At 46.6% G+C, this 14427-nt stretch overlaps 1 protein-coding gene across 5 annotated transcripts in view; it reads right to left on the bottom strand.

Annotated features, from left to right (window-relative positions):
- The window catches only part of birc6 (baculoviral IAP repeat containing 6), a 99878-nt gene that overhangs the window by 20450 nt on the left and 65001 nt on the right, over positions 1 to 14427 (bottom strand). For all 5 annotated transcript variants that reach the window (XM_015401638.1, XM_015401642.1, XM_015401639.1 and 2 more), the window contains 13 exons: positions 13611 to 13719; positions 13318 to 13539; positions 12410 to 13238; positions 12050 to 12193; positions 11321 to 11450; positions 9845 to 9976; positions 9154 to 9315; positions 8900 to 9073; positions 7888 to 8087; positions 7441 to 7777; positions 6537 to 6754; positions 5028 to 5192; positions 3201 to 3369 (listed from right to left, as the gene is read on the bottom strand). In XM_015401638.1, coding sequence (XP_015257124.1) covers positions 3201 to 3369; positions 5028 to 5192; positions 6537 to 6754; positions 7441 to 7777; positions 7888 to 8087; positions 8900 to 9073; positions 9154 to 9315; positions 9845 to 9976; positions 11321 to 11450; positions 12050 to 12193; positions 12410 to 13238; positions 13318 to 13539; positions 13611 to 13719 — 2991 coding nt within the window. The remainder of the gene's footprint in view (positions 1 to 3200; positions 3370 to 5027; positions 5193 to 6536; positions 6755 to 7440; positions 7778 to 7887; positions 8088 to 8899; positions 9074 to 9153; positions 9316 to 9844; positions 9977 to 11320; positions 11451 to 12049; positions 12194 to 12409; positions 13239 to 13317; positions 13540 to 13610; positions 13720 to 14427) is intronic.

The raw sequence follows: 14427 nt of genomic DNA, 5'->3' as shown, positions 1-14427 counted from the left end.
ATATCAACATATCTGACATGTTCCAGCTACTGTATAATGGCGTATTGGCAGCGTTTTGGTATAAAGCGAGTTCACAGGAGGAAACATCAGTTCTCCTCCAGACTTCATCCCCATCATAAGGTGAGCCAGATGGTGAGGATGGATCCTCCCTGGGTTCACGGCCACTAACAACAAACTTCCCAACAGACATGACGCTGAACCTGCTGCCACTGCAAACCTTTCTTACTTTTTTTTTTATTCATTTATTTTTTTAGGCTGGTGGTAAAAAGTAGCTAGGTTAATACCACAATCAAAGATATATTTTTATGCAGGCCGGGCGCATGGATGCGCCTGAGGGAAGCAGCTTTACGTGATGCTTCGTGATGCCCATGAATTGTGCATTATTTCATGGGCGTTATGCTGCCGTGCGTTATGCATAAGTTAGGCTGTCGTTGGACATCAGTTCTGGACTGGTTATGAATACTCTTTGTATACGCCTGTGTGCCCGCGCTTTAGGAGATTCTGGGACATCGGGCATCCGTTGACTGAATTGAGTTGCTATAATGCTGATGCTGCTGAAAAATAGTGTCTGGGTGCATCCTATGGTGCAGGAAGGGGAGTAGGCTGGGTTCGGACCCAGATCCCATGGTGGTTCTGGTTCTACTGTCTCGTTTCCTACTGTTATTGATCAGGGTTCTGCAGCCATGTCCAACCACCCTGGTTAGCATGAAGCTGCTAGCTAGCCCAGCCCTTCAGAGTCATCCACACTGGGGCTGAGTCCCTAAATCTCACCATCATTATATAGAGCGGGGACTTTATAGTGAACCGCACTACTTTTCACTCCTCTGTCACATGACTCCGCCTCCGCACCTGGTGCCTGTGCCATCTTTGTAATTTGTCGCCACTGTGATTACAAATCGCATATTGCTATGTGAGGAGAGTTCTTGCAAAGGATTCTGGGATATATCTGCTCGTCTAGTGACCATAAATGTTTACTACTTTTCAAGGTGCATTGTGGGAAATTTTGAATCCACTACTTTTTCATCCAGTAGACACTCATTTAAAATGCTGTAGCCACTATATAGTGCCCTATGAAGTGGTTAGGGAGGACATTCGGACACAGCCTCTTCCCTTTTCCTCTTCCTCTCTTCTTTCCTGTGGCAGCTTTGGTGCACCACCCACTAGTGTGGCCTGAGTATTACCACCTCTATTACAGCTTTAGGTGGTTTTTAATCCGTTCACTAAAGCGTTCCGGTTTGGACACCGTGTGGACTTCTGAAAGTTTTACATCCTGTTAAAAAAGCTGCTTTAATATATGCAACACAGCAATGACCAAGCTGTAACCCAGGCAGATGTGTGGGCCAACAGTCCACCACCGTGGCTTTGCTCCGACCGCGTTCGGTCAGAATGATGGGACTCAAAGGTCGCTTCATCAGAGGCTTTATGATGAAGGCTGGAGGAAAACCAACCTCCAGCCTGCGCCAGAGAGCAGACTGAATGTGCAGGAAATGTGGTTTCTGATGAAGATAAATTAGTCCTGTAGCATCATTCAAAGGTATTATCTCACATTAATGGCCTAATTCCCTGAGATCGAGTGCAGTGGAATAATACTGTATCCCAGAAGGCTGCTCCAGGGCAGCGCTGATTAGTGTGTGCTGGGTGGAATGGGCAGCAGGGCTGAGCAGCTACTGAGAGCCTGAAAGGTTACACCAGGTGAAAAATAATGCTGCTGCTGCAGAGAAAGGGTTAAATCTGCATTGTAGCATCTCATTTTTATTTTGTTACTGCCTAAAAACACTAAATTTGACCCGTAGGATGGTCTCTTAATGTCCTCAGGTGCTTTTATTAATTAGCCTCAAACAGCAAAAGTCCGATCAAAACAGCTCAACAGAGAAGATCTGTTTGAGCCCATTGTGCTATGATCACAGCGAATGATCAAAAGCTGCTGCAGATGCTGACGCTCCACATTGATCAATCAGAGAAGCTGATCTGGCAGCTGTCAGGCAGACGGACACAGAGCTGCTGATGCAGAGTTGGCAGCATCAGGCTGTAAGAAATCTACATTTATAGAAATATGAGGAGGCTCAAACTCTATTAGCTCCACATTAAAGAAGATTTCTGCTTCATTTAATTCAATTTAATTACTTACTTTTTGGTGTTTTTCAATTGTATGGCGATCTGACCTTAAATTGTTTTTTTTGTACATGACTAAATGGATACACGCCCATTGAGGTAGTTTAAAGTCTATTTGTCGGACAAAACTAGATGGATAAACTCAAATCTGATGTCTTGGGCCTGCGTATTGACTATAGGTATGCTGGTCTGACGGGGTATGCTGACAGAACACCGGCCTGAGGTGCTGCTGCTGGAGATTCTCAAAGACGGCGGGACGTGGGGATCTGTGCCACCCCGACAGCCAAATCATCTTGAAGGGATTAGAAGGTTGCCATGTTTACCTGCTCACAAAGCTAGACAAGAGTTCACTGCGAATGGACAACAGCCGTCATGCTAGTCAGAAAGGAAACGGCTGCTGGGTCGCAGTCATGAACATGTTTTACTGGGAAACGTTAGGGATGCATCAAAACTGGGCACTAAAACTGAAGGTCAGTTCCCCTCTAACAGAAAACCAAACAAGACAGCAGGTGGAAATCTCCTGGTTGGATCTACCCGTCTGTAAGCAGAACTCTGCTGCTCTGAAAACCACCTCAGTCATGAAAACAGACTGCAGGTTATGTTCAGCAACATCAAAAAGGAGGAGGGCTGAAAGATCCTGATATTATCCTTCTTTGTGGTAGAAACTTTCATTTAGATGTGGATAAAAAAATATAAAAACTACCAAGAATACAATTTTTGAAAGCAAAAAATGCAAATGAACTAGATAGAAAACTTTGAACCAATCTGGCTGGTTGATCTGGTTGATTTATCTCTATAAAGTGACCTGAGATGACATGATGTGAATTGGAGCTTTAGAAATAAAACAAATTAAATTAGTTTGATCAGCATTTGGCTTCAGATCAAGAAAACTGACTGCTTGGGACATAAAGAGAAAATATTCTTATTGAGGCGCCACAGAGCAAATCGGAGCAGATGGCGTGTAAAGGGATCATTATGATGGACAGACGTACGGACGTTCAGCGCAGAAAATGATCTGCCTGTCACCGTGTCTGAAGCCCTGCATCAGGCGGGCATTGTCCGTTTACTTGGAGAGGCGGGACACCTACCCGAGTCATTGCGTAAGTAGGAGGACATGGCAGGGATGAGGCAGGACTGGCTCAGCAGCTCGTGCAGCACGGCCGGCAGGGCAGAGCTGTTGGGGGATCTGCTGTCTGCTGAGGCCTCGGAGCTCAGACAGCAGCTGGAACCCGCTGGGTTGATGTAGCTGGCCAAGACCTGGTGGATGAAGCAAAGACCAGACATGGAACATTACATAAAGATGGATTGTTTCCTTTCAGCGAGAGCTATGAGGCGGTCTTTGGCCCCGCCCACACTGAGCTTTCAGGAACCAACACTTTACAGAAACGCAACGACTTTTCTGGGAAACAACTTTTGGTTATTTGCTTGAATCCATTTATTCGACTTATACTGATGAGATAAAACCTAAAATAGCAAAATATATTCTCAATATTTCTGATGTGGAGCAATAAATTCTTTGCACTGCTGGTATTTTTCACTCGTTAGAACAGACTGACCTAGACTGACATTGATTCTGATTCATTTCAAAGTATAAATATATTTAGGATTATAAACCCCACATTTACAGGTATGGATCCACCTGCCCTGATCCAGCTGTTATACTTCTAACCATTTGGTGGCAGTAATGAACCTGAAAGTTACTCTCCCACAACATTTAACCAAAGATGAAGAATGAGAGAGAAACGTAGGCCGTTTCTCAATACGCGTACTTGTGCGTTCTCGTATCTTCGTGAAACATCATCAGCATCAGCTGGAGTCCGTAATTCCTGTTCCTGCTCTCCCGAATCTATAATTCCTGTTCCTGCTCTCCCGAATCTATAATTCCTGTTCCTGCTCTCCCGAATCTATAATTCCTGTTCCTGCTCTCCCGAATCTATAATTCCTGTTCCTGCTCTCCCCGAATCTATAATTCCTGTTCTTACTCTCCTGAGTCTGTAATTCCTGTCCCTGCTCTCCCCGAGTCCATAATTTCTGTTCTCCCTGAGTCCGTACTTCCTGTTCTAATTCTCCCTGAATCCGTAATTCCTGCTCCTTTTCTCCCCGAGTCCATACTTCTGTTCTTGAGAATTGAAAAACTGTCAGAATCTTCGCATCATTTGTTAGTTTTAATAATGAAAACAACAAAAAAATAAAAAATTAGAGAAAGACACAAACTTTCTTAAAATTTGTTTCCAAACCAAAATGAGAAGGGATAAGGACCATTACGATCGCTCATGAATAGAAACATGAAAACATTTACAAACTTTTTTTTAAAGTTGCCTCTTCCGTCGTATCTTAATCTTTTTCTCATCACAATGCGAGAGATTTCAAATGGAAAAATCAGATAACGAGCCTTATTCGTTTTTTCACTTTTTGGAAACAAATACTGAGAAATCTTGCTTTTGCTTTTTTAATTTAAAAAATAAATCAAAATACCGAATGATGCAGGGATTAAACTAAACCATTGATGGAACATTATGCTGCGCATGCATTGAAAACATTCTACCAAAGACATTTTTAGTCTCTTTTTGTTTAAAGGTGACTGGTGAACAACTTCAAGGTGCATTACTGCCTCCCAAAGGAGACGACAACTCCATCCAGAGCTGTAGTTTCTTCCTTGGATTTTTTGCTAAATTGTGACATCTAAACCTGCATTCTTTCAGACAAACATCCAAGGTGACGTTTATGCATGACATGATAAATACTAATCTTCAATGTATTTCCTATTTATGGACTTCCATTAACTCATTCAGACGCCTGCATCATTACTGACAGATATCCTGCGCCATAAAAAGGCTGCAGCTGCACCCTGTGGGACGTGGAATGTCTGATTATAGATACCATCAAAAGCACACACATCAGCAGAGCGTCCTCACCTGAAGTAAACAGGTGACATGTTCTTCCTCCAGTCGCTGCTTGGTGAGGGCCTGTTCCACATCCCAGCCTGATGCTGTAGATCCAGTACCAAAGCCGGTTCCTTTAGCCCAGTAGAGTTGCTGCTCCTCGCTGGTCCCACCGCTGTGACCACTGGACAACTGCGTCTGCAAACACAAACACTTATAATAAGCACATCAGCAGGTCAGTAAAATCATCTGAAATCAATATTTTGGTTCCTTGGATAGGAGGAAAGTCCGTCTCTGTGAGGACTGCCTCTTTTTGTTTGCTAACCCTTGATTAGCATTAGCATCTACTGCTGTCCACATTTTTACTTTTCTTTTCGGGTAGGGAGAAGATGCTGTTCCTCAGCTCTTACTAGGATCTGGTAACGCCTGAGCAGTTAGACCAAGTCTCAGACCAAATAATGGACCAAAAAATATTGTTGGTGCAGAATCCTCTCGTCAACTTTTCTACCGTATCCAGAAGTATTTATATATCTTAGAACTGTCAAAAATGATAAGAAATCATTTATATATTTTAACTTAATTAAAGAATTTGTCGTAATGAGAAATTAGTAGCTTTGACCTTTAGATAGAGACCATCATTCATTTATAGCTGAATGTGGGCATGTAGCGGGCTGAGCCTGAGGTGGAGCATTTCTTTTTTACGTTAACCTTAACCCTTTATGGGGCACTCAGTGAGATCCTTTCAAACTAATAGTGTTTTTGAAATCCAGGACATGACCTTATTACCTTTGTAACATTAAAAAAATATGGACATCTTGATGGCAAAAATGAATGCCAATGTAAAAACAAGAAACGCCAACCTGCCTGAATATAGTAAGAGAAATAATAAAAGAGCTTCTATAAGAAATTCATGAAAACAATCTGAGAGTGAAAGAAACCCATTTATTTTGGTCCAAAATAACCTTAGAGGCATTAATGTTGATACTGGTGCTTATATTTTTTAGTTTATAAACCTAAATGTAATTGTTAACTAGGCTGATTAACTTTTTAACTTTTCAATGAGCCTTTTACATTTCTTTCTTGACTAGTTAACTTTTTTTTCCAAGTTAATTTCCAGTAGGTTATATATCATTCAAGGGCTCATCTAATTGGTCTAATGCCAAAATAAGATGTACAGCCATTTAGCAGCATCTTTGCTGAATGGCTGGATATAGATCTTCTGCTTCTAGACCTCACTGAAGGACAAGGGGGAGGGGGCTCCATTTGTAAGGGGGATGCAAGTGATCAAAAAGGCTAACTTGTCATATAAAGGGATAAGGTGCAGCCAAGATCCATAAAGCTACTGATACGTTTGAGCATCGTAAAAATAAATATTTTAGCCGTACGTCCTTTCAGTTTTTAGGTGTCCATACAGCCGTATGGATTCTATGCAATGCTTTAAAAAGAAGCAAATATTTGTTATTGCCATGAAGAGCCGAGGCGTGCTAACCAGATCCATGGTGCTAACAGATATTCCTCACTCTGCCCGAGTCCTGGCCCTACCTCAGAGGCGCTGCCGTTGGTGTTGGGGTTACGGGGAGCGTGGTGGCTGAGAGCTGATAAACAGGCCAGGATCAGGTGGATGGCGCCGATCTCCAGCGCCATGCGGCGCAGCAGCACTCCATCATCAGTGGTCAAAGGCGTGCTGCTGAACAGAGCTCGAAGGACATGGAACGGCAGCGTGGGCAAGACGTTAGCAGAAGGAGACTGCAGGATGTGACCTGGGAGAATATGGGAACAGTTTACAGAACAGTCAGTAAACTATGCACAATGCTGCGCTTCATTAGACAGATGAAGAGTTTGACCTTTCTGAGCTATCTCTATAATTGTGCTGCTATAGGACAAGACTGCTGGAGGACAAAGGGACCCTTTTTTCATCATTCTGCTTCATTCTATCTCTATTCTCCCACTCTGCAGAATCTGTTCAATCTCTAACGTTCTGCTCTCTCTGCTTTTCTCATAGTAGCTTCATCTGGTCTGTTCCTGTTTGGCTGTGACTCGTTCTGCTGGAGGTTTCTTCCTGTTCAAAGGGAGTTTTTCCTCTCCACTTTCACTATAAGCATGCTTAGTGTGAGGGATTGCCTTTGAGTCAATGAGTCGATGCAATCAACTGGTTTTCCTTAGATAGAAAACTTTGAATCAATCTGACTGGATGATCTGGTTGAACTGTAAAGTGCCTTGAGATGACATGTGTTGTGAATTGGCGCTATATAAATAAACTGAATTCAATTAAACTCAACGCAACGAGTTAAAGCTTCAAACTCAATGCTGTTTCTGACATTTTGAATTGGAAAACTTCCCTGGGCTGGAAATGATACATCTTCAAATTTTAAAACAAAATGGATTGTTGTTCTTTTTTTTTTTTTTTCAACTCTTTCGGAACACATGAAGGTGTTTTCGGACTTACTGCCTTCTCCGTCGTCGGTGACGCCCAGCACCAGGCGCAGCAGACACTGTGCGTGCTTCCTCTCCTTGAGCAGCACCTCGGCGTACCCCGGGAGGCGCAGGAACAAGCCGAATGCTGCCAGCGAGTGGGCGGGGATGGGGGACATGGACTGAACAGAGGATGAGGATGAAGAGGAGGACGACTGAGACTGCTGCTTGTTAACGGGAGGCGGCTCTGCAGCGACAGACTCTGGGGCTTCGTACACCAGCTCGCCCGACTGCTCGATGGTCACCCACTCAAACTGGTCGCTGTCCTTGGGTTTCTCCTGGGTGGACGCTGGGATCAATGGAGCGCTGACCTGTGGGAAGCATCCAGCCGGACAGAGACAGAGCAACCGAGTCGTCACACTCATCACACAGTCTTCACAATGGTTAATTTATGCAAAGAAGGTTGGCGTAGGCCCCCCACCTGCTGGATGACATCCGGGTAGAGCATTGGCAGCCTCTCTGCAATCAGGGCCAGCCCCCCCATCCCAGCGAAGACCTGCAGCGGTGACTGGATGGGGCTGGTCTCCAGCAGGGACTCGTCTGTCGCAGCGTCCAGACATTCGTCGCCGGCCATCATGGGTTCGTCTTCAGGACAGCTGCTGAGCATGTCACAGTGGTCCACTGAGGCGACACAAGAGAGGAGGCGTCTTTAAAAACAGGCACTATGAGAAGCAACAGCACGGCTTCTACCTTCCCGCTCACAGAACGGCTCATCAATCAGAGGAAGTTTTTATTGTTAAATCTAAAGTTAAGATCTAAGAGTTTCTGACTTTTCAGGGTTTCTAAAAACACTGAATTAAAAGTTTATAAACTGCCACAGAACTTCTGAACTTTGTTTAGGTTACAGTGAAAAAGGAAAAAAGGAGGTAGGAGGCAGAATAATTCAAGATGGTGGAATGTAATTGCAAAGTGTTCAGCCTCTATCAGCCTTAGAAGGTCGTTTCCTGGAAGATAATAACTGGCTTTTTGATTCGTGTCAAACGCAGCTAAATGAGTGACAGACACGTTTTTCTGTTAGCCTGCAGAAAGCGTAGAACTTTGTCTTATTCAGTTTTCTGATGGTTAAGTCCGCTCATATTCAGAATTCAAACTTCTTAAATTACTTTAAATATGAAATTATTCCATACTGTTCAATAAATGATCAGTGTTTTTAATTCAGAGTAATTTTCATTTGAATGTGCTAGTCCAGTTATTTTTTTTTTTACTGATTAACGCTGAATTCATTAAATCACCGCAAACGTATTAGTTTTAGGTGTAAATAATGATCCATTGATTAATGCTTACTAATCGGACTTTAAAAGTGAGGGTTAGCGTTTACCAGGAAGGAAAAAAATATATATTTTAGTGAACTCTAACATCAGCACTGAAGATTTCTTCACAAAAATCTGAAAAGTCAAAGGTTCTGTGCTCTGAGTGGGCGGGGCCTTTGTCACCTTTCTCGGTGCGGAGCCTCTTGAAGGAGTCGGTCTTTGAAAGGCCAGGGTCGGAGATAACCTTGGAGCCCAGTTTGACGGTGAGGTTTATGGACTGGTAGCCCTGCGGCAGCTTGCGCTCATACAGGAGAGTCAGCAGCTGAGCCAGGGTCATCTCAGGGGGGAGGGGCTGACCTGCAAACAGAGGACAGAGCAGAGCGGGCCTCAGACGTCAGCTCTGACTGCTGTCGGTCCCACCTGGTGAGCCGCCGTACCTGGCAGCAGCTTGTGGTAAAGATGGAAGACGGGAACGCTGATGGTTTTGGCTGAAGGGTCCACACCGGACGAAGCAGCCAGCTTGTCGCTCACGATGCGGCCCCTTCTTGACGGGGGTCGGGGAGGGGTCAGCAGCGCTCGTTTGGACTGGGACTTTAGACCTAGAGGTAGAAAAAAAGTTTTAAACTTCATGGTTACTTCCTCGTTGCTACAAAACCAGCTTCCCACCGACAAACATGGAGAGTTAGAGCGAGAAGAAGGCTACTCTGAACTTATCAGGCTAAAACCATTAAACTCATTATACTGGGCGACAGTGGTGTCGCATGCAGGGGTTTGCCCTGCAATCAGACAGCTGTCGGTTCAAGCCTGGCTTTAACTGTGTGTTCTTGGGGAAGGCACTTCCCCCACATTGCCTACTGATGGTGGAGCTTTGTTCAAGTTCTCTTGAACAATAATGTAAATCAAGATATATGTCTGACCAGATTCCCTTTAATGAGAGGAAAAATGCATTTTCGCACATTTGGCATTTTGCCAAAATTCCATTTCCGCTCATCACACTGCCCACTAAAACCTTTGTGGAACTAATATGCTCCCTCTAACCCCAGCCGCTGGTTTGGGGGTCAGCGGGAGGAACGGATGAGCACCTGTGGGAGTGGCTACGCTCCCTCAGTGAGAGGAGGAGCTGAATACCTGAGGCCACCACGACGCTGTAGTTATCCTGGAAGCCGTTGTCCGCCTTCATCTTCTCCTTCTCCTCATGATTCTTCTTCTCCTTGTCCTCCTTCTGCTCGCTGATCAGTTTGGCTGTGATGCTGGGAGTGTCTGCATGGATGGGAACGAAAAGAACCAAAGGAGTCACGTGTGTCCTGATCTTCTTCCACAGATCAACCAGGTCTGAACCATTTGTTCCAAGAGAAGAAATGACATCATAAAGAAAAACTACACAACAATGAAGGACGGCTCTAATGCCACCTTCACACCAAACGCAACTGAAGCAGCTAGTTTTACATGCAAAGTTAATAGTTGACGCGCATCAAGGCTCAGCAGCTCGTTTTTAGCAGCTGAAGCAGCGCCTCATGAGCTTCTGAGCATCTGAGGCATGTGGCGCGCTTCAGAAGCAGCAGCTGCTGGAGTTGGAAAAATTTAACTGTTGCTGGACGCGCCACATCAACCAATGAGAGAAGCTGATCTGGGAGCTGGCAGGGAGACAGACACAGCACTGCTGATGCAGAGCGCTATGATCACTCCTCTGAAACAGTTTATTAACGCCTAAATTAACTTGTTGAAACCTGTTGGCAATATTTGAAGGCAGGATGGTAATCTGGATGAACTGACTGCACAGACCCTGTTTTCCTGGATTTCCTCACTTAAAAACATATTAAAAATACTTTTTACCCACTGATAACAGCAAATCTAGCAAAGCTGCTCTCTGCATTGAACACAGGAGCAGCAGAAGCCTCAGATGCAACTGGACACACTTTACTGGACGTCTGACCTTAATGTGGACAAACATCAGCAATGAAGGAGCAGAAGTTTCTTTGCTGCTCAAATCACTTTCACTGTGAAAGTAGCATAAATGCCACTTTGTTTTCTCTTCCTACGGAGACAGGCGGTTTGTGAATCTGTAAAAGCAAACATTTGAAAAGCTGCTTATGGAGGCGTATGAATAGAGTGGCGGTGAAATCCTCAGTCTGCTCTCAAACCAACGGATCAGACTGAGAACGAGGCCTGAACAGACTGGAAACGATGAGGATCCTCATCTTCTACTTTCTGATCTCTGTGCCTTAAAAAAATGACCGAAGCAATCAAAGCAATCCTCATTAGGCTGCAGAGCAGAACAGGAATTAGTCGTTCTTAATTGAAATGATCTTCAGCTAATCCGGACATCCAGCTGATTGCGATTTTAAAGCAGTTAGTGTGAAGATGAAGGAGCAGAATCTAATATTAGCTGGATTGTTTTAGTTTCAACGCCGTTTCTGACATTTTGAAATGAAAAAGCTTCCTGGATGGAAGGCAAAACGTCTTCAAACTTGGAAACAAAGTTCAGTGGATTGTCTTTTAACTTTTTTGGAATGACTATGACCTGGAAGACTGAGAATCTTCACCAGCATATTGTCTTAGTAACCCGTCCTGAATCACCTCCAACCAAAGCGAACAGACACCTACCAGACACGCGGTCCAGGACCTCTGCTAGCGTGGTGGAGATGGGCAGATGCAGGGTGCGGTACTTGTGGCCTGCTCCATACATGGGGTGTTGGATCATGTGGCTGGTGGCATTGATGCGACCTTTGTACAACTAAGAGAGAGAAGGACACGTTATAGAGCAGAGATCTTAGACTCGCCATGAAGCCCCAGGGGAACGGAGCCACCTGGAGCTAAATGCTAGACTGCTTGGGTCTTCAGAGATGGTGAGAAGGCAGAGGACCCGCTACATGCTGTCATTTAGAGACTGGAGCTGGACTGAATAAGGCTGCTGGTGATCAGAATGGCTGCAGGGCTCCCGCCAACCCGCATCAATCTGTACTCCATTGCTCTGGCCTTTTCAGCTAGGTTTACTACACTGATTTCTATCTATTCCCTGGATTGCCTGAAACAAGTGAATCCACCATCTACCCAGCTGGTAACTCCCCCACTCCCACAGAGATGCACAGTAACAATGCCTACATCAGTTTACTGGCTGCAGGAAGACGTTTCACAGGTAATTTCAGTATATCATTCCCTCTAGACTGCAGATATTTTAGTTTTGATCTCTGGTAAAGAAAAAAAGAAATCTATATGGACAAGGAACAGATGGACCCCAGGAGGAGGAAGGAAATGCTGCCCCCTGGTGTTCACATCTGAACAGCACATGGAACAGTGGAAGGTGCTGCCATGTTTAAGGAGGAGGTTACTGACCGGACAAGGAGACTGGAGGAAGACGGTGACCTTCTCATCCTCCAGCATGAGCTGCAGGAAAAGTCTCCGGATGAAACCTGAGATGTTTCTGGAGATGGGAACGTTGGCCCTTTGAGGGGCGGACTGGAAGAGCTCACAGAGGACCTGCAGACAGAAACATGGTGGGAACAGGGATTAGCAAAGCTCAGAAGGATCTGGGAGGGCCTCTGGAGGAGCCTCTGGCAAAGCCCTGTACAGGGACTTTTGAGGCAACAGGGAGCCGGAAGGTACAGCGTTAAATACGAGCCAGAAGTTTAGCTTGATCTTTATGTTCAGAGACTCTGGCTGCATGGAAAGGAGGGGGAATAAAGAGGCACAGACCTGCGCCATGAGCCGCTGGTTGCTAGGGTGACAGGAGATGCACTGGAGGAAGAAGGCCACGGTTGCGTTTTCCAGAGCCGTCCTCTGCTGCGTGGTGAGGCCTCCTGATTGGGCAGAAGACGGCTGGGAGAAGTGAGACCCTGAATACGGAGCCGACCCGGAGCCCAGAGGCTGACCGGAGGCGGCGCTGGCGCTGGAGTGGCACAGCAGGAAGAGCAGAGCCGTCCACAGGGGGTAGACCTCGGGCCCGCCCAGCCAGTCCTTCATGGCGTGGCTGTTGCCGACCTCGGTGAGGAAGCGCAGCACAGGCGCCGCCAGCTCCGCGGCCAGGGCCGGCCGCCCATGCGGGGACGAGCACGGCGAGTGATAGTGGTGATGGTGGGGGCGCCTCTCGGCCTGAGCGGCGGGCAGAGGGAGGTCGGCGCTGACCAACAGTCCCACGCAGAACTGCACCAAGCTGCGGACCAGCAGCGAGGGAAGGCCTGAGTCCAGCAGCTGCTCTATGGCTCCAGGGGACTGGGAGGCGGCGGCCAGGGTGGTCAGCTGCGACTCGGACAGGTTGACCGGCGGCCTTGTGTGCTTGGAGTCGTCCGTCAGTCCCGCAGCGTTGGCGTGAGCGTCGTGCTGCTTTTTTCCGTCGTCCGTCATGGCCAGGCGGCGCTGCTGGGCCTGAGAGTGGCTGGCTGTGGGCCCAGAGACGATCTTCATCCAGGACATGAGCAGGGTGAAGTAGCTGGGATGGATGTGGCACATGGAGCACAGCAGGCTGTCCACCGCCTTCTTCAGCACCAGGTTGCACGGCAGCGACATGGACCAGTTATACAGCAGCCTGGAGGGAAGAGCGGCAAAAACAATCAGCTGTCAGGAGCATAGAGCGCTAACCTAGCGGCTGTGAGAACTGAACCCACTCAAAGAGCTCTCTGTTGAGCAGGCCGGGAAGGTCGTAGTCCACAGGCAGCTCGAAGCTGTGCCACAAGATGGCCGCCACGCAGTGCAGGTGGGAGGGGGACGGCATGAGCAGTCCATATTCCCTGGAGGAGGAGCCAGAAGAGGCGTACCCCGACGGAGCGCTCCTTTTATGAGCGGCCACTCTGGCCGAGTCGTAGACCCAGTGGAGGAGAGCCTGGATCCTGGAAGAGAAGCAGCCAGAAGGTCTTACAGTCGCTCGGACCGCAGTGCAGCCAGCCGGCGCTCTCCTTACCGGTCTTTGGTTCCGGGGTCCTGCGTGGTCCCCAGCTGGTACAGGATGTCGATGGTGGAGTCGGAGGAAAGGCCGTTCAGCCGCCCAAACAGCAGCGGACTGTTCAGATCTGTCAGAAACAGGCAGACACAAAAACTGGATCAGCAGAACCGTCTGTTGCCATGAAGAGCTTTCTGTGGCTGGACACACGTTCCCCAGAGAGGGACCAACAGTCCGTCTACACTGGAGGAACTGGTCCAAACCGATTCAGTGACACCAGATGAAACAGAATCAGGCAGCCAATAGGAGCAGCGGACGCTTCCTGACTGAACCTGGCCAATCAGAGCTCCCTTCTGGAGCAACCCTGAAAACCTCACTGAAGCTTTGCTAGCTTGTAGCCATTAGCAGGAACCAGAGCTTTAAAGGAAAAGTCCGGTCATATTCAGAATTCAAACTTCTGAAAGTACTTAAATTTGAAATTATTAAATGCTAGGAGGGGATGCAGGGGATAACTGATGCTTCGTAATGCCCAGGAAATGATGTGCATCATTTCCTGGGCATTACGCTGCCGCTCGTTATGCATAAGGTATTCTGTCGTTGGACAGAAGTTCTGGACTCATTATGAATACGCCATGTAAGCGCCCAAAATTGAAAAAACACCGAAAGTTCAGCGTATGCCAGAGTTTAGGGAGATTCTGGGACATCAGGCATACGCTGGATACATTAGCAAGGTGTGACAGGGCCCTCAGATTGAATGAAGCCATCCTTTTTTCAAGGAGTACAAGGGAAACTCAGGTTTTCCAAAGTGATTGCTTTATCAACTATTCCTTTATTGTTC

Source organism: Cyprinodon variegatus, unplaced genomic scaffold (genome assembly GCF_000732505.1).
Source record: "Cyprinodon variegatus isolate N-32 unplaced genomic scaffold, C_variegatus-1.0 Scaffold1242, whole genome shotgun sequence".
NCBI classification, from domain to species: domain Eukaryota; kingdom Metazoa; phylum Chordata; class Actinopteri; order Cyprinodontiformes; family Cyprinodontidae; genus Cyprinodon; species Cyprinodon variegatus.
Note: the sequence above shows the minus strand (reverse complement) of the source record. Positions and strands in the feature narration are given on the sequence as shown.